Below are 26,421 nucleotides of genomic sequence, written 5' to 3' on the forward strand. Positions count from 1 at the left end.
GACATGGTAGCACACGCCTGTAATCCCAGCAACTCGGGAGGCTGAGGCAGGAGGATTGCAAGTTCAAAGCCAACCTCAGCAGGTTAGAGAGGCACTGGCAACTCAGCGAAACCTTGTTTCTAAATAAAATATAAAAAAGGGCTGGGGATGTGGCTCAGTGGTTAAACAACATTGGGTTCAATCCCTGGTACCAAAATAAATAAATAAATAAAACACACACACACATATATACATATATCAACACAAACTGTCAGGCATACACCTGTGATCCCAGCAATTTGGGAGACTGAAGTAAGAGGATTGCAAATTTGAGACCAGCCTGGGCAATTTAGTGAGACCCTGTCTCAAAATAAAAAAGTCCTGGGATGCAGTTCAGTGATACAGAACTTGCCTCACATGTTCAAGGCCCTGTGTTTCATCCCTAGCACTGGGAAAAAAAAAAAAAAAAAAAAAGAAGAAGAAAGAGAAAGAAAGAAAAATAAAAAAGAAAAGAAAATCTTTAAACTTAAAGAATTAAAACAGGAAGTGCTGGAGCTGGGTTGGGCCTCAGTGGCAGAGTGCTTGCCTGTCATGTGTGGGGCACTGGGTTTGATCCTCAACACCACATATCAAAAAAAAAAGCAAATAAAGTCATGCTGTCCATCTACAAAAAAAAAAAAAAAAAAAAAAGAATAAAAACAGAGGGCTGAGGATTTAGCTCTGTGGCAGAGCACTTGCCTAGCACACACAAGGCCCTGAGTTTGGTCCTCAGTCTTGAAAAGGAAAAAAATAAGGGGGGGAGAGAATAAAAACAGATGGCAGTGTGGGTCCAGGTGTGTCCATGTAACACATGCAGGGACCGAGACTCTGACCAAGCAGGATCTCTCCAGCCAGAGGGCCGCTCAGGTAGCGTTTGTGTTCTTCATTGTGTTCAGTTCCCAGTGAACTCGCAGAGCAGAAGCACATTAAGCTTTCTGAAGAGAGTGACTCAAGTGGCTGACCATGATGTCCAGGAGCAAGCAGCCTCTGCCACCCAGTGAAGGGCCTTGCTTCCTCCTCACACCCAGGCGTTTTCTAAGTTACAGGTTGTACCCACCTGAGATTTCCAGGCTGTTTGGTCTCTGCATAAGGATGCTCCTAATTCTGAGACCCCCTTATTATTACTTTTTGGTATCAGAGATTGAACCCAGGGGTCCTTTACACTGAGCCACATCTCCAGTCCTTTTTATCTTTTATTTTGAGGCAGGGTCTTGCTAAGTTGCTTACAGACTTCTTACTTGCTGAGGCTGGTCTTGAATTTGTAATCCTCCTGCCTCAGCCTCCCGAGTATTACAGGCATGCGCCAGTATACCCGGCTATCCCCTGATTTTTTTTATTTAAACAGTTTGATTTCTTTCTTTCTTTCTTTCTTTCTTTCTTTCTTTCTTTCTTTCTTTCTCTTTCTTTCTTTCTTCTCTCTCCTTCTTTCCTTCTTTCTTTTAATTGTAGATGGACACAATATCTTTATTTATTTACTTTTATGCAGTGCTGAGGATCAAACCCAGGACCTCCCACATGCTAGGCAAGTGCTCTACCACTAAGGCACAACCCCAGCCCCTATCCCCTGATTTTTTAGGGCATTTCTAAGTTATCTCTGTTCCATACAACAAAGCACCAAGCATGCCTGTGTTAAACCCTTGGACACATCACTAATATTACTCCCGTAGAATCCACCTCTTAGGTACATGGACACGGTCAGAGACCTCAGACAAGTGCTGTAGACCTTCTAGAGACCTTTATCCAGACACCACTGCTGCACACAGTCCTAGCATCTGGAACAGCACTGCTGTTTGAAAACAACTGCTATTTTTCTTTCTTGTTTCATCAACTGGGATTTTGCTGATAAGTTCTGGAGGTGGGGCCAGCCAGGTGGGGTTTCATTTCCCCTTGGAGATAAAAGCTTACAAGTACTCCCCAGACAGCCACAGACATGGTGTCACGAGAGGGCAGAAAGCCCAAGGGCACACGAGCAAAAGGCAAGTGCAGCAAATTATGTGACTCCAGAGGCCACATGTGCCACAGGTGGCCCTGCTCTCAGGGAACCTGGCTCCACAGAATCTGTTGGCTCTGCATGTCAGCTTCCTGGGGGCCTGTTTCTCATAGCACTTACTGTAGTGGCGAGGTGGGCCACTGTGTGCTCAGACTAGGAGGAGATGCACACCAGTGGCTGAGCTTGTCCTGGGCCACAGGGAGGACACTGTTCTCCTGACATCAAGTTCAACCTGCAAACGCCCTTTCTGGTGGACAGCCTCTACCCCATGTGTGGACTAGGAGGAGGAGGGATGGAGGGAAGAATGTCCTACTGCTCAGGAGGTCAGGATGGCTCTGAACACTAGGGGGCACTGTGGAGCCAAGCAAGCACAAGTCAAGGCCAGCCGCTTCTTGACACTGACCTCTGATCCCCAGGGGAAGGTAAAGGGGAGGTGGCCAAAAGGTAGCCACAGATTCAGGAATCCCACCATCCACTGCATTCCAGTTCAGGTGGGTGACAGGTATCTATCAATGTGGTTATCATCTACAACCAATTGGGTGGAAGTAGGTAAAGATGACCCACAGGTCTGAGTGGCCCTGCCCAACAGCTGAAGGCCTTAAGGGGGAACTGAGGATTTCCGGAGGAGAGAGACACTTCCAGGGCAGCCTGGGGCCTCTGACCTGCCTTAGGGACTGCAGCCTTTCAGGGGCTGTAGAGACTTCTTTACTATGGATCCTTTCACACCTGGTCACACAGGCACTTGAAGATACACACTGTAGCTCTCAGGGGCTCTGGAAAATCCGCTGACCATCTCGTCCACCCTCCTGCTGTGAGGAGCCCCAGGTGGGAGGAAGAGTGGGTACAACATGGCAACTTCAAACACACACACGCACACATGCAATCCCAATGGCTCAGGAAGCTGAAGCAGGAGAATCCCAAGTTCAAAGCCAGCCTCAGCAATTCAGCGAGGCACTAAGCAACTCAGGGAGACCCTGTCTCTAAGTAAAATACAAAATGGGGCTGGGGATGTGGCACAGTGGCAATGGCTTCAGGAAGGGGGCCTTCTGAGGAGAGCTGCCCTCTGCCCAGCAACAAGCTGCCATGGGCACTGGGAGCCTGGCTGAGGTGGCCGTGGGCCTAGGGCCACCCAGAGGACCTCAACTGGACACAGGCCAGGCTGACAGGCCCAGGGCCCCAACCTGGCACAGAAGTGGACAGGGCCAAAACGCTGCCTGCCCTGAGCCTGCTCCATACCCTGAAGCAAGCACAGGCTGAAGGCGGCGGAGCTCCCTTAAGCGCAAATAGATTGAGGCCAAAAGACTTACCCCTTGGCTTCCTTGAAATCGGATTGATGGTCTCAGTGACAGAGAATCCTGCAAAAAAAGAGGGGTGGGTGTCAATAAAGACCTTTAGAAATGTGGACTCAAGTTTCCGTTATGAAGGAGCAGGACCTCAAGGACAGTGATTTTAGGAAAGGTGAAAGAAAACACGCTCGGGTGTGGAAACTGCAGGGCAGGCCACCGGAAGCGGGGTTTGGAAGGGTCAGCAGGAGCTCTCGCAGTGGACACGGCCAGGGTCAAGGCGGGGAACCAGGAGCTTCACAGGCGGGCAACAGGGAGAGGCTGGCAGCAGGCCCAGGAGTCCAGACTCAAGAATGTGTTCCATGTCCTCAGAGGCCACTGTTGGCCTGCGGCTCCCATGGGGAGAGAGAGGGGAAGCAGGGCTCAGGTTGTCCGTGGCCCCACCGTCCTACCGGGAGACAGAGAGGACAGGATGCAGTGACCCAGATCACACAAACTCCCTGAGCCCCTGCACGTGTGGGGACAGTCCTTCTCCATTCTCACAGTCCCCGTTAGTCCCCTAAACTGGCTGAGTCCCGCCTAAATACACCCTTCAGGTGGAACCCGGAGCGCAGCAGCCAGCAGAGCCCAGGCAGACTCGGCCGGCAGGATGGGATCCCATCTGCCCAGCGCCCCAGCACAGTTTCTGAGCAGTCTATCACCTGCTTGGGACATGAGAATTTCTAAAGAAAAAAAAACTATACTAAAAACCTACAAGCTTTAGCTCCTCAGAGATCAGACCTCTGGTGGCACTGCGGAGAGAACATGGGCCCTGAGTAGGCACCCTCCGAGTCCCAGAGCCATCCGTGAGGGTTAGGACTGGTCACCTCGACCCCCAGCCCCCAATCCCCCCCTGCACCTGCCCAACCCCTCAAGGTCCAGAATTGTCCTCCTGCACGAGACACCCACCCAGGCCCACTGGTGTCCCCTGTTCTCCTCTCCTTGGCACTCTGGCCTCCTCACTCAGACCCTGGTTCCAGCTCCACTGGTCAGAGGTCTTCCCAGCAAGCAAAGCTCCACTGTGTCTGCAGGGGCCTCCTGCCGATCCTGCCCTCTGCAGAGCAGACCAGGGGCTAGTGGAGTGGAGAACCCACCTGTGCTCCGGGGACAGAAGCAGACACAACACCACCCCCCAGGTCAGTTCTGAGTCTGCCCTTTGGAACTTAGGCGCCTCCCAGGTCCGCAGCTGGAGGCCATGGCCGAGGCTCCCCCTTTGCATAGGGAGGGATGCTAACACCTGGGGTACAGGAGTGCAGAGAACAAGAACCAGAGCCCAGGCCCGGCACTGGGCATGAAAGGAGGTACCACGAGCAGGGACAGGGCGGAATGTGAGGGGACTGGCTTCACTAGCTCTACGATGGCCTTGAGCTAAGAGGGTCACTTGGCCAGCTGAGACTCTGTAGCCATGCATGGCACCCAGGGAGAGGCTCCAAGGGCCCCCTCCTGTGCGGGTCCTGCGATCCAGACACTACAGGCACAAACATCACCTTGCTGCAGATGCAGGGCAGCTCAGAAAGGGCTGACCCTGGCCCACAATCCACAGCCTGACCACCACCCGGGTGGCAAGGCGCTTGGTGATATGCAGCACCTAGCCGGGACCACAGCCCTCAGGAGTCTGGGCCCTCAGGAGTGCAGCGTTCAGTGACCATGGCTTGGAATTCAGTTGTGGATGGGCCTGAGGAAGAAGACCTACAGGGGTCCATAGATATGTGGGAAGACGTGGGGGTGCCCTGACTCCCCAGGGAATGCAAACCCTAACCGCAGGGAGGTCCCTGGATGCACCCAGTCAGCCAGCGAAGACCAAAGAGGTGGATAACACCGAATGCTGGTGGGGACAAGTGAATCCAGAACCCTTGCCAGCTGCTAGTGCCAACGAACAAAGTGCAGCTGGGATGGACACAGGTCTGGCAGGTGTTTTTCTCCCCCCTGGCACTGGGCATGGAACCCAGGGCCTGGAGCAAGGTAGGAAAGCGCTCTACCCTTGAGCCCCACACCCAGGCCCTGGAAAGGCTGGGAAGGTTACAGCCCCAGCATTCCCGCTCCTGGGAAGACCCGAGAGAAGTGAATGCTCTTCTTAATGAAAACTCACACCTGAACCTCCCCAGCAGTCTCCTACAGTGTCCAAAAAGGGACAACAACCCAAATGTCTGTCAACTCGCAGAGAGACCCACACGGCAGAATATTCCCAGCAATACAAAAAACAGACCGCCACGGACACGCACAGAGAAACCTCAGCACCAGCCAGGTGGCAGAGATCCACAAATTCCCAGAACAGGCAGAACTGGAGACACCAAGCAGGTCAACTCGATTCCAGGGCCAAGGAGCGGAGCAGGAGGGGTCACACTGGGTCACACGGGGGCTCACGGGTGGCCCCAGGTAGCCAGACATTGACAATGCGAGTGCTTCATGGGACACACACTATATACCTCTGTGATGCCGCCGGCTGCCCTCTTGACTTACACGGGTCTTTGCCAACCTGGGGGGTTTGGAGTGACATTCTCTGGACACACGTAGGCCATTCATGCTGGGACTGAACCCGAGTGCCACACACACACCCAGCTCACACTCCAACACTCAGCTACGTCCACGGGCTCCATTCACCATTTTTTTAAAATATTTATTTTGTAGTTATAGGTGGACACAATATTTTACATTTGTGTGGGCTGAGGATGGAACCCAGTGCCTCGCACGCGCTAGGCGAGCGCTCCACCACTGAGCCACGGCCCTGCCGTGTTCACCATTTTTAACACACAAGTGAGACGAAGCGGGTGAAAGGAAACCAGCAAAGACATAAGATCCACACAGAACAAAGGAGCCCCCACAGCAGAGTGACCCTGCCTGTCGTCACTTCCAAAGACCTCTGTGACACTGAAGCATCAGGCCTCACGGGCAAGGGAGTGTGAGACTGAGACCAGAATCAGGGAAGGGCTCCTGGTGAGAAGCCAGGGGGGTACAGCCTGGAGCAGGGTCTGGGGATGCTGGGGTGGCACAGAGCAGGTGGGGAACGGCCCCCAAGCCTCCACAGGCCCACGTTACTCCAGCACCATCATCTACTGCTCACTCCATGCCAAGACCTCTGTGGGATGACCATGTGACAGAGACAGGGCCACAATGTGGCACAGGAGCCAGGAAGGTGCACCATCCTAGGACTGTGCTGGCGGTCTGGTGGTGGGGCCACCAATGACAGCACCCTCAACTGGCTCAGCTCTCCCGCCATCCCCGCCATCAGTGAAGCACTCACCGCCTTCTGTAGCTGATGCCAACCGGGTTGTCTGGATGACTCTTCCTCCAAAGTCACTCACTCCCCAAGGGTATTCCCAGGAAGAGGACTCAGCAGTCAAGAGCCCAGCCTTTCTCTGCAACACTGGGACAGCCGACCTCAAGTGCCTGTCCCCACGTGACCTGGCTGTCAACACAGATCTGGGCTCCCGGCCATGTGAGCTTGTGTAGTGTCTCCTCCCTCCAGCAAACGAGGCCCTTCTTGTCAACAACAGAGCATTTCACTAGGACCGTCTCTTACACACACACACACACACACACACACACACACACACACACACACACGGGGACAACACTCTGCATACCACCTGTCCAGCCATTCACAAAAATGGGCATCCAAACCAATATCCGACTAAGTCACAGTCCCTGTGCAGGCTGGCAGACAGGGCACCTGCTTCCCAAGACACAGAATAAAGGGAGGAGCACTGCTCGCTGTTCCCAAATGTGCCTGATGATGACAGTTGTATTATAATGGCCCTTAGCCCATGTGTCCAACAGCTGACAACCAGTCAGATTAACCAGTGTCAGGGAACATGTGTGACAAAGGGCAAGCCCTGTCTCCTGGCACCAGGGGTGCCCCTCCAGGCAGGTGGTCTGGTTAACACAGCTGTAGCTGCTGGGCTGGCCATGGCTGTCAGTCTATCAGCTACTCCATGACAGTGCAGGTGGCCTTGACCCCTTCTGCAAAGTTCTCCACCCAGGCACCTGCGAGCAAGCTGCCCACCTGCCCCTGCACATCCCTTGGGTTCCCAGAGGAAACAGGCCCCTCAGCACCGTGGGGGAAGGGTGTCCCTCAGAGAGCTGAGGAAGCCTCTGACTCTGGAGTGTCCCGAGTACCCGCACGTGTCCACCAGTCTCAAACTCCCAGCTCAAGAGTTCTAGCATCCTTTAAAAAAATGCCACAAAATAAAAATTGTAACAGATTTAAGAAAACAAATTTTCTGAAGAGCTCTCGAGTGCACTAGAACTGTGTTCCCAACATCCAGCAAAGTGGCCACCAGGCACCCACGGTCTGCGGTGTCTGCAGGGGAGGGGCTTGGAATGGCATCTATTTTTCGATCAAAGTAGGGTGGCTGTTTTCTTAAACAAAAGTCCTCAGTTGACTGAGCAGCTGCTATCCAACAAATACACTTAATTTAAATGACTCCCAGCACACCCCTGTCACCTGAGAACCTACTGATGAAGCCCCAGCCAGCAAGTCGGCTGTGGAGCGAGGGGCAGGCTGAGGAGAACCCAGCATCTGATGGCCCCCCTTTTTATTTTTTTGGCGAGGCTGGGGATGGAGCCAGAGCTCTCCCGTGTGCCAGGCCGACCCTCCGTGACTGAGCCCCATCCCCAGCCTGTGAGCTCTCCTGGAACCTGCCTTCTGGGCTTGTCTCAGGCAGGCTGCTTGTGGATGTGGCGCTCTCAGCACCTGCTGGTGAAGCAGCCCTGGCCTCCATTCTCCCCTCTCCCCTGAGGCGGTGGAACCATCCAGGACTTTTTCTGCTCCAGTCAGCAAGCTGGGGGCAGACACAATGTGGTCCCACTAGGAAGTCAAGGGGTATCTGCTGGGCACACGATGCACAAGGCCCCAGCAAAGGCTGGGTGCCAACCCTGAGGACCTGGGGGCAAGCAGCCAGGGCAGCACCCAGCCCTGCCCCATGCCAGTTAGCATCCGGAAAGGTGCCCAGCAAGGCCTCCCGAGCCAGTGCTTGGGTCTGCCCCTGAAGCAGTGGTACTGCACACTGGCAGCACAGGAAGACCTGAGTGGTGACTGTTTCCGAAGGCTCCTAAGAAGCAGGGGCAACTCAGCCTTGCAGCCGCAGGCCCATGCCCTCCCGACTCCTGTGGGCAGTGTGCAGAGAGCTGAGACCCAGCTGCCCCGGGGAGCAGCAGGCAGCCCTGCGTCCACCAGCACTGCAGCCCCCGCGTCTGGGAAGGGGGAAGCGGGAGGGGGTTTCTGGGAACACATCTGTAGGTGACATGCCAAGAGCTGTCTGTCAGCAGAATCGCTGAACGCCACCACAAAACTTGGGGAGCTCAAAGAGGATCACGCGACTGGTCTAAACACAGCAAGTCTGAATTCCGGCGCCCTGGGACACAGCAGAGTCTACCCCACTCAGCACTGGTGTCTAGCACAGTGCCGGGCACACAGTGGAATCAGGTCATGTTTGCTGATGGACAGACCGAAGGACAAATGGCTGCCTTGCAGAATCCCCCTGGCCCCACACAAGCAAGCACCCATGTAGGCCAGGATCTGGGACGGACAGTGCAGCCATGGCTCCCCACAGTGGGCACGGGAGCCCAGAGAGGGGACGAGTGAAGGGATCCCCAATAGCCCAGAGCACTCCTGAGGAGCCTCCAGCCCACAGGTGCGGGGAGCCCAGAGTGGGGAGGCAGTAGGAGACAGAGCAGGTCAAAGGGGCTGGGACATGCAGGCAGAGACCCCAGAGAGATGGAGCAGGGACTGGGACCTGCACAAGGCCTGAGTGGCTGTGGCTGAGAGGACACTTCAAGAGGCAGGGCTGGGAGTCTTGGAGACACCGAGGGCACTCAGTGGGACAGCTAAACTAGCCCTGGGTAAAGACCTCTCTCAGCTCCCCTTATTAAAAGAAGCTGGAAAACAATTCCAAGGGACCGAGTGACCCACTCCTGATCAAACTGCCGGCAGCAGCAGGAACACAGCAAGGGCAGGAAGTCCAGCACCCCAAAACAGAATCCTCCAGACACACTCCAAGCTGCAAAGCATGACCCCGGGTCGGGGAAAAAGTCAGTCAGTAGAGGCAAGCCCAGAGGACAGAAGGCAGAATTAAGAGATGAGGGTGGGTTGGTGGCTCAGCGGTAGAGCGCTGGCCTCGCACGTGCAAGACCCTGGGTTCGATCCTCAGCATCACATAAAAAAAAAATAAGTGAAATAAAGATGTTGTGACCAACTATAACTAAAAAATAAATGTTAAAAAAAAGAATTAAGAGATGAGCTTCAGATTCGCTATTATAAATTTTAAAAGTTTGAACTGGGTACATAGTTCGGGGGTAGAGGGCTTGCCTCGCGTGCTCAACGCTGTGGGTTCAATCCCAGTACCAGATAAACAGATAAGTAAAGAAAAATCAATAACAAAGGCTCCAGGAAGCCAGGTGTGGTGGCACACATCTGTCATCCCAGTCGAGGTAGGAGGGTCACAGGTTTGATCTCAGCCTGGGCTACAGAGTAAGGCTGACCCACTCCTGATCCAACTCCTGTCGCTACATGCTGCTCCAAAGAAGGAGGGTGGGGTCCAGGGCTTACATTAACCACACCTGAACTGATGAGAAGAGAAACAGGAGGGACCAGGAGAGACGCACCGAAACAGAGAAACACATCTGAAATGAGAAGTTCACCAGGAGGAATGAACAGCAGACACTGCAAAAGAAAAGCTTAGTGAATGGAGACAAAACCACAGAAACTACCAGAATGAGTCACACAGTGAATGGACATCCTAAAGGAAAATAAGCCTAGCCTCGGTGACGAGGGGGATGCTGGCCATGAGGTCCACCATACGCAGAACTGGGGCTGCGGTGTGGCTCAGAGCTGCCTAGCATGAGAGGCTCTGTTTCGCTCCCCAGCACACAAACCAAACCAGGGCTGCCCGCTGCACCCAGAGGGCATCAGCAGATGGGCATCTACAAGCAGGTAGCCAGAGCCCAGATCACAGGTCTAGCCAGGCAGAATCAGGTGTTACCCTGGACCCACCTAGGCATGGCGGGCTGTCTGCTCCCTCTAGGACACCACAACTCACACTCAGGGCCCACCAATGTCATTCTCATCTAAACAATAGGACAAAGGGCCCAGACTAGCCTGTGGCACTGTTAACAATAGGCACTGTTTCTTGGTCACTGCAGTAGCTTTGGGACTGGATGTGAGAAGTCACTGGGTAACTGAAGGAAAGGACACTCCTCCCCACTGTCTGCACACCTGGATACCCTAACCACCCAGACTCCACAGGCCCTCTGAGGGATCATGTCACCCCCACTGCAGGGCCAGAGGTGACATCCCCCCCCAAACCCTCTCTAGTTCACGAGTCCAATCATGCCCCTGTGGAGTAAAGGTCTGTGTCGCAGTAGCTTGGCACAGGGATAAGCCAGGAGCCCCCACAGACAGACACAACTCCCTGGTACTTTGCTTTGGGCCAAGGGCCCCAGCCATGAGTCTCGAGGCCTGGCAGAGTCACAATAGCTGGACCACCAGGGCCAGAAGCGTTGTCCAGGACAGGTGGGGAGGTGGGGGCCAGGCTACGTGTAGGCTGAGAAGCCTCTCATAGAGGACATGTCTCAAAGAGGCACAGCAGAGACATGGGCATCTTGTCACTCAGCCTGGATACCTGCTGGAACTGAGGCGCACACTCAGGAACCACCTCAGGCAGTGTCCCTCCATGAAGGGACACAGCTCAAGAGAGGGATGTCTGCGGAAGGAGAGGGGGAGGTGGTGGGGGCAGTATCAGGTGGCATGAGGCGGGGGAGCAAATCTTGAACACTCACTGCTGGTATGAGAACAGGACAGAAGGAACCTCTCCATGACCCAGAATCCCCTGATCCTCTCCCCAAAGAAAAGACTACTTCCTAGGGTGAAGCAACAGGAAGTGGTTTATGAAATCCACCTCCAGGCCTAGCGACCAGTTTACAGAAGTGCAGCCGAAAAGCATCAAGTGACATCAGCAATCCTCAGCCCCAGGGACACTGGCTGTGTCTGCAGACATTTGTGGTCACCACAGGGTGGGGGTGCTGCTGGCATCTGGTGGGTGGAGGCCAGCTACGCTGATCCATGTTCCACAAGGCACAGGACGCCCCTACCCGGGAGAACAATCTGGCTCCAATTGTCAGAAGTGCCAGGCTGAGAAGCCCTGGGGCTGCCCCTGCCACAGGGAGGTGATGGTCACAGCAGAGCTCGGGAAATTCCACAGACAAGAGACCTGGTTCCATAAGAATAAATGAGAAGAAAAAGGATTGAGCCTTCCAAATGACCACAGGCTCCAGAGCATGTGGACACTGATTACCCAGCTATGGTGGCAACGTCAGGGACATGGTCAGGTGAAGGTACACGGGGCAGGGCTCCAGTACAGTGGCTATGGACTGGGCCAAATGTGGAAAATGTGCCAAGATTAGGTTAAAAAAAGCAAGTCCTTATCACTGGACATTAAATCTTGTCAATAGAAAGGTCAAGGGTATACAGAAAAGATATCTGGGATGGTTTTTAAAATGCTCCAACAAAACAAAATATTTAGAGTAGGACAAAGGAAACAGAAGAGCCGTGAATGGGCGGGGCCTGATTTTAACAGCGCCCTGGGACACCTGCCACCAGCCTGGGGGACTGTGAGACCCTAGCTGTACCCCACAGGCTGCCTGAGGGCACACAATGCCTACATCCCCTCCCTGGGGTCCAGAAGCACTCCCTTGGCTTGGATGCTAACTCTGCCTGGACAGCACAGTCCTCTGCTGTCTATATGGGTGCATGCGCGTGCACTCGCACGCACACACACACACACACACACACACCCACCCCACAACGGGAAACAGGGAAGGAAGGGCATCTGGATCTTCTCTAAGAGTGTGTTGCTGGTTCTACAGAGCAAATGTCAGTTCACACGCACTGATTTGACAGAGCTGGGTCACGCTTTGCAGAGGCATGTGGGGCTGAAGAGAGGAGGTTAATCCTGGGAAGAAGCCTGGCCAGCAGCCTCCTGGCAACAGCCCCCCACCTTCCAGTAAAGCGAAGACGATTGAGAAACGTCTTTCAGGAAACCTCCCTGGCTTCCTGGCAGGATTAGAGTGGGACACAAGGGCTGTTTAGACTGTGAGCCACGAGCCGGGGGAAGGTGGGCCCAGTAGGTCTGGCTGAACCCACATGTTCCACCCCGAGAAGCCCAGAGATCATGGTCACCACCAGGTCAAAGCATAGAAGGGAGGTGGGCCCTTGGCAGCTCCTCCTTTCTGCTGGAAGGATGACACAAGCTGTGACCGGATGAGGAAGTCCCAACAAAGGGACTCCAAGCTGCCATGAGCCAGGTGAGCCACACAGGAGCCGGCAGAGTGGGTACTTCTATCTAAATTCATGGAGAAGCTCAGAAGCTTATGGAAAAAAAGTCCTTTGAGAACCCTTGAGAGGGCTGGGGATCTAGCTCAGTGGGTAGGGTGCTCACCTCTAATGCACAAGGCCTTGGGGTCCATCCCCAGCACCACAAAAGAAAAAAAGAAACCGTGACAATTAGAAAAGACCACACAGACCATTAGGGGCCCTAATACCCTCTTATGAGTTTTGCTTGCTTTTTTGGGGTCAGCAAATAAATACTGCCAGAGCATCATGGGCCAGCTCCTTTCTGCTGGACTTCCCATGAGCAGACTCGGAACCCAACCCTCCATTCACACCCAGGCACCAGCAATCTCAGATCCATTTTATGTCCCTGTGATTCTGTCTCTTCCGAAAACTCATGTAAATGGAACCCACCATGATTATCCTATGGCTACTGCACCAAATGACCACAAACAGGGTGGCTTTAAACAACAAAAGTTCATTTTCTCTTAGATCTGGAGACCAGAAATCTGAAGTCAGTATTGCTAGGCTGAAACTGTGGTGTCAGCAGGTATCCTCCTTTGGGGGCTCTCAGGGACAATGTTCCCTGGCCTCACGATCCCAGGTGTTCCTTGGCTTGTAGCTGCGTCACCCTAACCTCTACCTCTCCGATCCTGTGGCTACTGCCTCTTCAGTCTGGACCAAATCTCCCTCTCTTTTATAAGGACACTATGACAGATAGGCATGGTGGCACACACCTGAATTCCCAGCACCTAAGAGGTTAAGGCAAGAGGACTGCAAGTTCAAGGCCAGCCTTGGCAACTAGCAAGACCCCGTCTCAAAGTGAAAAATAAAAGGGGCTGGGGATGTGGCTCCAAGGTAAAGTGCCCCTGAGTTCAATCCCTAGTACCAGTACCTAAATAAATAGATAACACTAGAATGACATATAGGGCCCACCAGCATAATTCCGGACAATCTCCCCTTCTCAAAACCTTTAATTTAATTCCATCTGCAATGTCTCTTTTTCCATATTAGGTCACAGTCGCAGATTCCAGGGATCTACTGAGATCATTGTTCCGTCCACCACTCATACTTAGCATAATGCCTTTGGGATTCATCCATGTGGCTCTCTGGGAAGCTCATTCCTTTTTATTGCTGAGCATTTTCCCACTGAGTAAATATGCCACCTTCTGTTCATTCATTCGCCCTGAAGAACAACAGTTGTTTCCAGTTTGAGAGATTAATGAAGAAAAGGCTGTAACGCTCACAGGCAGGGTTTCGTTTCATTTGGTGTCAGGACCTCCACTTGCACACGGGAAGGGTTTAACTTTATGAAAACCATTCCCAAGGACTGGGGATGTGGCTCAAGAGGTGTGCTGATGTGGCCTGTAGACAGCTGTCCCCAGTAGGCCCCCTCAGGTCAGGCACTTGACCTGTCTGTATTTCAGGCCACTTCCCTTGGGCAGCCTTGCCTTAGGGCTCAGTCCGGTTCTGGCTGGACCCTCAGAACCTCCCCCTGTCTCAGCCTCAATACCTAACTGCCTGCCTGGCCAGCTCTCGGCCCTGCCTGGGGCACAGTTCCAGCAGCCTCCCCTCCCCGCTCCCTGCACATGAACCCCCACCTCAGGAACCTATCTCCATACAGGGAACCCACAAGTCCAGGACCAGCCCACCCACCCAAGCCCGGGTGGTCCACGTTAGGCCTCTGGGGGAGACAGAGGGCATCCCCTGCCCACATTTGCACCCCGTCATGGTCACTGGGAAAACCACCAGGTAGGAAACACCTTGAAGGCCCTTGTCTTTTGTTTCCCCCACAGCCTGGCCATCCCTCCACCGACCTCAAGGGCAGCAAGAGACCTCTTAGCACAAACACCCACAGGCTGCCTCCCCCCAAGACGCAGCCCCTGGGCTGGGGACCTGTGCTGGCAGGGTCTGGAGGAGAGATTCAGTGGGAAGGCCCCAGGAATAGGCTGGGTGCTGGCCTCATGACCCTGGCCTGTTGATACAAACCTGGAGGGACGCTCTGGTTCCAGGTTTGGGGAGTGCAGCCAAGGAGTATCAGCAGGCGTGGTGAACAGAGCCGTGCGAGGGCCCCCTGAACCAGCAGACCCCAGGAGAGGGCAGGCAGGGCTGGGGAACATGCCCAGGACCCGGGGTGAATGGTCCATCAGTCTCGGTCATTGGCCACCTCACCAAGGCCACCCCTGAGGTCCTCAGAGACCTAAGGTTCTGAGAAGGATGCCACCTCTTAAGCAGAATCTGCGCCCTTTCTCGGTGCCTCCTTGTCGGACTGGTACCTGGAGGCCCTGAGGCTTGGCCCCGGCCCTGCTCTTGTGATTCATCTTACCTGCCCCTCTGCAGAGCTCATTCTGCATCTTTTTAACTTTCTTTTTTTAAGAAAGAGAACCTGATGTGGTCAAGGCGGGACTGTACTACATCCTCTACCTCCAGAATGACTCTGGGACAAGGACTCACAGGGCTGCCCAGCACTCAGGCTGCATCACCAACAGAGCTGAGCCGCCCCTTGGAAGAACAGCTTCGGGTCCCTGTGGAGTCGAGTACTTGGTTTCTGAGAGGCCCAGGTGTTTTATCTTGAGAACAACAGGCTCTTCTGTTTACCCAGATAAACAGAGTGCAGTCTGTACTCTCAGACTGTACTCAGCAGGACCCAGTGAGCAGGCCCCACCCTGCCCCATCCAGCTGTAACTCCAGCCACCAGCTTCTAATACCAGGAGACCTCTGCCTGCTATCCCTGCCCCATGCCAAGCACAATCCACCAGGGTGCCAGCAGCCAACAGGGCAGCACAGGCTCTTGCCTTTACCCACCACCTGCCAGCACCCCTGAGAACGGGCTCCAGAGGGTCTGCCAGGCCGCCTCTCCTCTTGGGTCCTGTCTCACAACGATCAGCCTGTGTTCAAGTTTGCATACACCAAGACCTGCCAACTTATTTCTTTCCAGAAAGATGACCACACAGCATAACAAGAATCGTCACCAAACTGGACTCCTGCCCCAGAATGCAGAACCCAGAGGGCACCCTTGCGAAGCCCTTAGGACCCATGGAGAAGACCACATAGCAAGAAGCACATGACACTCTCAAACCCCACAGGAGGTAGCTCATGCTGGTAATCCCAGTGGCTCAGGGAGATCTCTGGTTCAAAGCCAGCCTTTGCAACTTAGTGAGGCACTTACAACTTAGTGAGACCCTGTCTCTAAAGAAAATACAAAAACGCCTGGGGATGTGGCTCAGTGGTTAAGCGCCTCTGGGTTCAATTCCCCATACAAACAAAAAACAAAAAAAAAAAACAACCACCCACAGGAGTTTCTATTCAAGTGGGCCACATGTTACCAGGGCCCATCTACAGCAAGTCCCCAAAAACTCAAGAGTGTATCTGAGAGGCCGGGGAACTCAGAAGCCAGGGCTCTGGGTGGTACTGCACCCTCCCAGCTTCTCTCAGGGAAGGAGCAGGTCACGATCTGCCAGGTGCCTGGTGCCCACACACCCTCAAAAGCCTGATTATATGTCTTATATATAATAACAACTTATATTACATATAAGTCTTCTATGGACAGGGCTGAGCACTTTGAGAACCACCATCAAGCAGATGAGGGCATCTAGGCTCAGAAAGGCCAGAGCCTTGTTCAAAGTTGCCCACTCAGTAATGGCAGTGCGTGAGCTCAAACCCAGGACCCTTCCAAAGTGAGGGGTGGCAGGCTGCTCCTTCACGGTGTGTCTTTTCTTCTGACTGTCCTTCCACATTGACAGACTCCCTGCTTCACACACCTGTCAGCTCTCCATAACTGGCTAATCGGTGCTCTGGGCTGAAGCTGCAGGGGGCAGGTGTCCCCATATCTACACATCTGTTTTCATCACCACCCGTGGGAGAAGGCTTGCCTGATGGCAGGAGGCAGCCAGATGTTTGGAATTTGCTTTTTTCTGGTACCGGGGATTTTACTCAGGGGCACTTAAACACTGAGCCACATCTCCAGCCCTTCTTGTTTTTTATTTTGAAACAGGATTTCTAGTTGCTTAACGTCTCGATAAAATTGCTGAGGCTGGCTTTGAACTTGTGATCTTCCTGCCTCAGCCTCCTGAGCTGTTGGGATTACAGGCGTACCCCACCATGCCTGGCCATAATCTGCCTTTTTACAGAATGTACTGTCACCTGCCTCCAAACAAAAGTGACTGATTCAAACAAAAATGACGGGCTCAAGGTGACAAGATAAGCCTCAGGAGCTGGGATTGTGGCCCAGTAGCAGAGCATTTGCCTTGCACATGTGAGGCACTGGGTTTGATCCTCAGCAACACATATAAATAAATAAATAAATAAATAAATAAATAAATAAATAAATAAATAAATAAATAAATAAATAAGAAATAAGATAGACCTTAAAAAAAAAAAAAAAGATAAGCCTCAGGTGCTTGCCCCTAGACGCTGACATGCGCAGACGCCAGAAGGCAGCGGGTGCTCTGGGAGCCCTGCACAACTCCAGAAGTATCCGGGAACAGTTCTCAAGCCCTGTCACACCAGACAACCCCTCCACTATGGAGAGGGAAAAGGAAAGCAGTGCAGGCCTAAACAGACCTCGAGCTGGCGACACCCCACCACCCCAGCTGCCCTGCCCCCATCCCTGTCCACCCATGGCTTCCTTCTCTGTGACTTCCTCCAGCTCAGATCTTGCAGGCCCAGGTGCTCAGGCCCTGCCATCCAGGCCACAAACCTCTTCCCAGCCAGCTCTAGCAGCTTCTCTGGCCTCCTCAAAGGGGGGTCTTGCCCAAGCACCTGTCATATCACACAGAAGGCCTTGACTGTGGCCAATGGCACCAGCAGGTTTGGCTCTGTAGCCCCTGGAGGGGCCCACCCTGGCCCCCTACATGGTATTCGGCAAAGCACTATGACCTCCTGGGCCACCATCCAAAGCATTCCTCCCTGGCTCCCCAACCAACTTGTCCGCCAGGTCAGAGGCTTCTGACCTGCCAGGGCGGGCTCACTCACTAGATGCCTGGAGGAGGGCACTGGGGGACCAGTGTGCAGAGCTGTCTCTGCCCTCCTGAAGGTGAGACTCAGGAGGAAGGAGTCCACCCCACCACTGCTCACCCCTGGGGCCAATGACAGGCACAAAGACACCTGAGTCTGCACCTGGTGAGCGGAGGCCGTCGCTGGCCTTGACGCACTGAGCACGCTCCCACGGTCCTGAGGGCCTCTAACCCTGCACACGGGGCTGGTGGGACCAGGTAGGACATGGCAGCTGCATCTGAGAGAGGGCCTGGCTTTCTCCCCGGACACAATCTGGAAATAATCTCGAAAGCACAGGAACAGTACAGGAACGGGCCACCCCCTCAGCCCCAGGCGGGCTGCTGGGAAGTTCTCCCCACCAGCCCCCCCCCCCCCCCCCCCGCACACTCCCTCTGCGCACCCCCCTCTGTGCTCCTGTGCACACCAGCTGTCCCAAGCCATGGCGAGCAGGCTGCATGCCACGCCCCACGACACCACCATTCAGCGTGTTCCAGCGCCAAATACAGCAGCCACCAGCCCCTCTCCATTATCCACACGTTACTTCAGGCCACTGCTCACCTCCACGCTGTCACCTGACTTGGCAGCATCCTCATGTCATTTTCCCCGACGCAGAGCCGGCCTCATCAGCTGCCTACAACCTGGAAGCTTCGCTATTTTCCGACGCTTGGGGCTCTGACGTTTCTGGAAGGCAGAATCTTCCATCTTTCTTTCCTAGAGTTGGCGGTGCTTCAGGTCTGTCAGTGTCACCTGATCAAACATGCTGCAGGGTGGGCCGCAGGGTGACCTCCAGCTGGAGGCTCTCAGGGTCCACCCACCCCTCACTGAATGGCTACTCTGATGGCCCAGACAGGGCTTCCCCCTGCAGCCCCTCTTCTCCCTACGCAGCTCCCAACAGACCCTGCTCCACACCCACAGCCCTGGGCTTGGCACCACTGTCCACAGCTCACCATCAGCCCTTGGTAGACATCCTTCTCCCATTCTCCAGCAGTGTGATGGTTAATCTCCTATGGCAACTTGGCTAAGCTATGGTGCCCAGCTGTTGGGTGAAAAACATCAGTCCAGATGTTGCCATTAAGTTATTTTTACATGAGTTTAACATTCAAACCAGTAGACTTTGAGTAAAGCATGATTCCCTCAGGCTGTGGGTAGGCCTCGTCCAATCAGTTGAAGACTCAGAGAAGAATACACCAAGGTGCCAGGAGGAAGGAATTCTGCCTTCGACCTGCCCTCACATCCAGGCTGTAATGTCAAGCCTGCCCTGAGTCTCCAGCCTGCTGGCCTGCCCTGCAAATCACAGACTACCCCAGGACCCCACTTGGGCCAATTCCTTAAACTGAACTTCTCTCTGTATCTCTTTCTCCGTGCGTACGTGTATACGCACGCGTGCTGGTTCTGTGTCTCTAATACTCACAGAGACAGAGTATTGTACTTCAGACCACTGCCCTTCACAGTGGTCTGAAGTACATCACCATCCTTAACATCTTCAAAGTGCAGACGGACCCAAATTGGTCCTGGGCACCCACTCATGACTCATTCCCACTAAGGTCTGGCACCCTGAGTGGCCACAGTGTTCTGAGGAGGCCCAGTTTCAAGACCTGGCAGCCTCCCCGTTCATCATAACAACAGTGACTAACAAGCCCTCTGCACACCAGCGCCCCAGGCCCCCAGCTGAGGAAGTCCGTTCTGCCAGGACACAGCTTGCCAGCTCAAGCTCGGGAAGTCCTTGAATTTGAGTGAGAAGAAAATCTGCCTCCACTCTCCACGAACTACGGCTTATTTGCATTTTCTTCCTTTACAGAGGCAGGAGGCAACTAGAGGACAGTACAGGCCTGTGACTCTAATACACTTTTTTTTTTTCCTTTTTTGTTCCCAGGAGTGCTTAACCCCTGAGCCACATCCTCACCCCATTTTACTTTGACACAGAGTCTTGCTAAGTTGCTGAGGCTGGCTTTGAACTCATAATCCTCCTGCCTCAGCCTCCCGAGCTGCTGGGTTTATAGGCATGTGCCACCACACCCGGCTCTAATACACTTTTTTGGCTGTGGGGGGTGCCGGGGACCTAATACACTTTATTTTTTAATAGCACTATTGATCACCTTTTTAGAATATTTTTTAAATATTTATTTAGTTGTAGATGAACACAGTATCTTTATTTATTTTTCTGTGGTGCTGAGGATTGAACCCAGTGCGTCACACATGCTAGACAAGCGCTCTGCCACTGAGCTACAGCCCCAGTCCTTGAATACGCTTTTAATGATGGTTGTGTTGATACCTTAAAATGACATTCGGCTCACCACTAATTATGACAGATCGGCCACTGGGTCTTATTACTACTGCATTAATGGAGGGAATTCATTACTGGGTCACATCACATGTTGCCCCCCCCACTTCCCAGTACTGAACCCAGGGGCACTCTACCACTGAGCTGCACCCCCAGCCCTTTTTTTAAAATATTTATTTATTTATTAGTTATTGGCGGACACAACATCTTTGTTTGTATGTGGTGCTGGAGGATCGAACCGGGGCCGCACGCATGCCAGGCGAGCGCGCTACCACTTGAGCCACATCCCCAGCCCCCCCCCCAGCCCTTTTTATTCCGAGACAGGGTCTCACTAAGCTGCCCAAACTGGCTCAACCCCCCAAGTAGCTGGGGCTGCCTGGCTTCTCCTGTTCTTCTCTGCACACCACTCGCCCACTCACCTCCTCTCAGGAGGTGCCCCCGGCCCTTCAACGACTGAGGGAGCAGGAGGGAGGCACTGAGGCCCAGGGCAGCTTGGTGAAGGGAGCTGAGCCCCATCCACCCCCTGGCCCAGCTGCGTTTTCCCGCCTACCTCCAATGAAGGCGCCCCCTTGCTGCGCTGTTCCTGTCTCTGATCCAGTGTGGCTCCTAAAGCTGGCAGTGGCGAGCGGAGGTAAGCCAGGCTCCCTGCCCTCCTGCATGGAGACCCAGCCACAGGGAACCAGGAGGGAAGGCAGGGTCCGTGCTCATGGAAACAAACCACTTCTGTAAGGCCAGAGGCTTGTCTGAGAGAGAAGAAAGGCAGGGTACATCCTACAGGGCCGCTCAGGGACCCAGGTGATGAGAAGAGCCACTGTCACTAGAGCTGCCCACGGGCCGTGCTGGGAAGCTCTGCCAGCACCTTCCAGAAGAGATGCTCTCTGTGCCACAATTCTGAGGAGCTCACCCTGGGCTCTTGGCAGCATAATGGTCCCTCTGTCCCCTCCGAAGCCAAGGCTGCTTCTGGACTGCTGGCCAGAGCGGAGAGGGCCAGACTCCCCAAATACAGGCCAAGCTGCTTCACCTTCAGCAGCAAACAGAGACGGCTATGAGAGCGAGACGTCTGCTGAGGAGGGCAGGGAGCTGGATGAGCTTCCACCCATGCCCTGGAGAGCCGGGGGGCGGGCCCAGGGCAGTGCGGCCGAGTGCACTCAGAGCCCCCTACAACCAGGGAGGGAAGGCGCGGCCCGGACACCTCCATGCCCAGGGCCACAGCAGGCTAAACAGGAAGGTGGCTTGCAGACCCACCGCCACCCATCCCTGACCACTTCCCCCTGCCCCACCGCCAGGCAAGCGCCAGGCCATGGAGCCACACCCAGCCCCAAGCCCACTCCTCACAGTTCTTTCTGCTCTTTTGTCTCAGGTGGCGGGGGCCCCACAGGAGACAGTCCCACAGACTGCTGGGAGGTGAGGTGACCTGCCCTGTAAGAGTGAAGTGAGTTCCCAGCCTCTCATCCCAAGTGGGAGAAACAAATATCAGCACCAGAAGTTCATCCAGGAGACACAGGCCCAAGGACCAGAGAGCCCAGAGCCAGCGCACAGGCCCCCCACCTGGCAGAAAGGGCCTCTCTGCCCAGCCCCACCCCTTGCAATCATCATAGCACCCAAGCCCTAACCTTCTGGGCACATTCTAGATGACTGCTATTGGACACGGGCCTCTGCCTTCAGAGCCTGGGAGCCCGCTCGCTTCCCCAGGTCCCTACCCAGAGCCTCTAGGTAGGTACTATCTCAGAACCTGGAGCCCAGGACTTGAAAATCAGAAAAGACAGCAACAGAAGTGCTATCAAAGGTCAGCACCCAGTGTGACGAGACCCAGAGGTGTCCAGGGGAGGGCTAGGCCCCACAGGTACATCAACCAGTGCCCTGGCTGCTGGGGTGCAAAGGGGAGCTGGTGACAGCTGCAGGACACCTCGGGTGGGGACGGTGGGTCCCCTGTTCCAGGCTCACTCCAATCTGCGTCAGACAGGGTGCAGTGCCCACCTGACTGCCCTGGGTCGCGGCATGAGCCCCACAGCCTGTTTCCCCTCCCTTCAGGACCAGGGGAACCCAGGCCTGTGGGCTCCCAGCTGCCACCAGGGTTGGGAGGAGAGCTACCAGGCTATGGGACAGACTGGCAGACTGCATGGAGGCAGTGCCACCCACTGAGAGAAGAGGGCTCAGCAGGCAGAGCCAGCCCCTCCCCCACATGTAGCCACTTGAGGGGAATCTGCACTGAGCAAGGAGCGGGAAAGTGGCCCCTGTTGGTCAGACTGGGAGGAAGACTCAGCCTCGGAGAGCCCTGCAGGAAGGTCGACTTGGGGCCTCGTCGGGGATCTTCTGACCTGATGTAGGTGTCGAAATCAGGCAGGCAGCTGAGGAGCAGGATCCAGCTGCTCGTACCAGGAGGGGCCTTCCTCCACGAGCTGCTACCTGCTGTTCTGGCAGATGTCTGAATGTCACAAAGGACAATGAGGGAAGTTTGGATGGGAGGAGATGGGGGGTGTGGAGACCCCAGAGCGTTCAGCTTCTTCCCAGTGTGACAGCAATGAACTTGCCATCTAAAGACACTATGCTACCCAACTGACTCTTCACATGACACTCCACTTGGTCCCCACAACCTCCAGAGCAAGTGAACTCTTGCTCCTTACAGAAGGGGAAACTGAGGTGCAAACAGGGCCGTGCAAACAGGCCCCGTGACAGCACTCCCAAGGCAAACGCCAGAGCCACTCTGGAAGTCAGCAGCCACGGGAGAATGTTCCGGTGCTGGTGGGGCTGCTCATCATTTGGCATTACTCATATAACAGGAATCCCATACAATCCACAGGGACAAGGCATAGTTGAAAGAGCTCATCAAACTATTAAAACGTACTTATCAAAGCAAAAAGAGGGAATTGGAAAGGGGTATATATCCCCCAAAGATAAACTTAAAATAACCCTTTTTATTCTAAACTTTCTAAATTTGGATTCATCAGGACTTAGTGCTGCGGAAAGACATATGTATTCAAAAAATGTACATAAGCCCAAGGTACTTTGGAAAGATATTCTAACAGGACAATGGAAAGGTCCTGACCCAGTGATTGTCTGGAGTCGGGGTTCTGTTTGTGTTTTTCCACAGGGAGAACAGCAGCCGATTTGGATTCCAGAGAGATTAACTAAAGCAATTTCTACAGAAAAAGAAGATGATTTGACTCAAATCCATAACAGCTGTTATCCAGAGCTCCAACTTGGCTGTTCTTACATCTGTGACAGTGATTAACCTGGGTGCTTTTTTCAATATCTATTTTATTATTGCATTTTTCCCACATCATAAAGTTCTATTTTATTTTTGAGCTCATACAAACCTAGGTTAATGTTTTTCTGATCAGTTTTATTTTTTGACTGGAGTTTTTAAACATTGCAATGGAGATTTCACCTAGGTAAAGCTACAAGGCCTTTACTATTGTCTTACGTGTTGTATGTGTGCACACTTGTTTTGTGCTGTATGTCTGTACGTGTATATATCCATATTTCATATATGAGCGCTCATGAAAAAATGGATCCGAATTATTATTATTATTTTTATTCACGTGATTTAAATGGTTTAATTTAAATTCAGTAAACAGCTGTTAAGGATTGTTTTTAAAGGTGGTTAACAGATCTGTTTGTTTACTAATTTAAATTAGGTAAACAGCTGTTAAGGATTGTTTTTAAAGGAGGTTAACAGATCTGTTTGTTTACTTTCACCTTTCCTTCTCATTATATTTAACAATTCTGTTCAGGATAATGTCTCTTTAGCATCTTTGCCAGAATTCCCATCTCCATCCCAGTGCCGGTGAAGACTAAGATAAAACCAAACTACAGCTTCTATGATAGCTATCACAGTAAACTGTATAAACTGATGCATCAATGAATATAACTCAACAAGTAATGCTCAATCAAGGACTCGATTTACTTTGGGAGGAAATGGACATATTGATAGACTCCTCTGATTTGAACTGCTTGCAGAACTTGCCTGGACTATATATCAGCTGTATGCATTGTGAACTATCGTCTGGTGCAGTGAATTGTGGGAGTGCTGGCATATCTTTGCTGATGGTGTCACCAGTGATGCAATTTTTCCAAAGGAGCCGTCAACTGGCTTGGTGTCGTGGCATTTCTGTACCCTCCTCCCTTCTGCTAGTAATGGTCTAAAATTTGGGGGCCAACAGAGGTGAGGCAAAAACCTCACCCCCCCACTGGTGCATAGGCCTATCCATAAGTATGGCTGTATGCTGGACCGGTAGTCAGTGACAGGTATGATCCAATTGCAGTGGTATCAACCTAAGACAGGAGGCTGACGCCTAGAGGTCAGTTTTTCCCATGACGGGTAAGAACCATATGTTGAATTGGACAACCTACCAGGCACAGTCCTTAAGCCACATTGCTTGTTGTTTAATTAATCAGAAGGGGGGAGATGCTGAGGGCCATTGCCAAGTAGGAATGACGCATCAAAATTTCCTTGCCAGCATACCCCATGTTGCTTAGAGGAAGGACTGATGGAAATGGACTTGCCTTGGACATTCGCTGTGACATTGCATGTATGTTTGAGAAAGGTGACCCTGCTCAAGGACCAGGGCGGATCCAGGTTTAGGGTGTATCCTGCAGGTTTTAGGGAGTATCCCGCTCCTTGGGTTTAGGGCGTTCAGGTTTAGGACAATCTAGGTTTAGGGCGGTTCCAGGTTTAAGGTTATTCCTGCTGGGAATAGGGTGTATCCTGCTGCCTGAGTTCCCGTTGAGTTCAGAAAGTATTGGGGATTAAAAGCCTGGTGTAGTACGTGAATTTGCGGCAGAACTTGGATTTCCCCAGAACGTGTGTAGAGTGCCGGTGTGAGTTCGGGAATAAAGAATTGCTGTTTGAATCTACAAGGTGTGTGGTGGCTCATGATCTTGTGCCCAGCCAGACTGCGGCAGGGACGGGCCACTGCCTCAGCAGAAAACTTCCCTACATACAGGAGGAGACCAGGCACTGCCTCTCCTTGGCACTGGGCAAGGCAGGCGACCCCTCACAGAGGGGCAAGCAGGAAAGCAAGACAGGAGGAGACAGGCCACATGCCAAGCCCAGAGCATTTCCTCTATTTCCTGTGGGTGACAGCTCATCTTTCGGGGCTTGCAAATAAATGAAACCAGGTCAAGTGCAGGAAACAACGCTTTTAACATTTCTTGGAAGGTACAGTTTGGAAAGAGGTAGAGGGAGGCCATCAGACTGGCAGGGTCTGGCTACACTGCCGAAGCAAATCTGAAAATTTGCAATCCTCCTGACTTGGCCTCCCAAGTCACTGGGATTACAGGGGTGTGCCACCATGCCCAGCAGGAGCTTCTTATAAGACTAAATAACAGCTGCGTGCAATGACACGCACCTGTAATCCCAGCAACTCAGGAGGCTGAGGCAAGAGGATCACTAGTTCCAAGCCAGCCTCAGCCACTTAGTGGGCTCCTGTCTTAAAGTAAAAAGGGCTAGAGAAGGAGCTTAGTGGTAAAGCACCTGCCTGGAGTGAGTGAGGCCCTGGTTTTAATTCCCATTAACACACTCATGCACGATCTCAATAACCTGCTCTTACCAGGTGATCCAGTATCACGCTCCTTTGTGTTTACCCAGCAGAGTGATACTTGTGTCCACACAAACCTGAGAGTGACAGCAGCTTTATTAATAATTATCCAAACATGGAAGAAACCAAGAAGTCTTCGGGTAAATAAACAGATAAACTGTGTCATGTAATAATGGAATATTATTTAGCAGCAAAAAGGCATGAGTGCACTGGCGTGGCTCAGTGGCAGAGCTCTCGCCTAGACGTGCGAGGCCCTGCTCCCATTCCCAGCCTCGCAAAAAAAAAAAAAAAAGAAAGAAAGAAAGAGAGAAAGAAAAAAAGAAGTGATGAAGAAATGAGCCACGTGCGGTGGTGCACACCTATAATCCCAGCAACTCGGGAGGCTGAGGCAGGAGGATTGCAAGTTCAAAACCAGCCTCACCAACTTATGAAGGCTCTAAGCAACTCAGTGAGAACCCATCTCTAATAAAATACAAAAAAGAGCTGGGGCTATGGCTCAGTGGTTAAATCCCTGGTACTAAACAAACAAACGAATGATCAGGCCATGAAGACATGTAAGAACCTTAAGTGTATATTGTTAAGTCAAAGACGCTTGTCTGAAGAGGCTGCCTACTATATAATTTCAACTCTATGAAACCAGACATGAAGTATGGACTCCAGGTGGCAATGACATGTCAACGTAGGATTAGCTGTCACAACAAACGTACCACCCAGGTGGGGGACTTTGATCATGGGGGAGACGGTGTAAATGGGACATCTGCAATCTTCAGGGTGGTTTGGTTTGGTTTGGTTTGGTGCCAGGATGGAACCTAGGGTTCACACAGGCCAGGCAGCACTCACCACTCAAACCTTCTGTGAAATCAAAACTGCTCTAAAAATATTAATTCTTCCAAAAGAAAATACATTATTGTCTCCTACCTTCCTACTCAACAGCATCAGCCAGAGCCAAC

The 26,421-nt window shown here is 52.9% G+C and overlaps 1 protein-coding gene across 2 annotated transcripts in view; it reads right to left on the reverse strand.

Moving 5' to 3' along the window:
* Ell (elongation factor for RNA polymerase II) overlaps window positions 1-26,421 on the reverse strand; it is a 66,599-nt gene that overhangs the window by 19,410 nt on the left and 20,768 nt on the right. For both annotated transcript variants that reach the window (XM_005332993.4, XM_040290263.2), the window contains exon 2: window positions 3,316-3,363. In XM_005332993.4, coding sequence (XP_005333050.1) covers window positions 3,316-3,363 — 48 coding nt within the window. The remainder of the gene's footprint in view (window positions 1-3,315; window positions 3,364-26,421) is intronic.

Source organism: Ictidomys tridecemlineatus, chromosome 2 (genome assembly GCF_052094955.1).
Source record: "Ictidomys tridecemlineatus isolate mIctTri1 chromosome 2, mIctTri1.hap1, whole genome shotgun sequence".
Classification (NCBI taxonomy): domain Eukaryota; kingdom Metazoa; phylum Chordata; class Mammalia; order Rodentia; family Sciuridae; genus Ictidomys; species Ictidomys tridecemlineatus.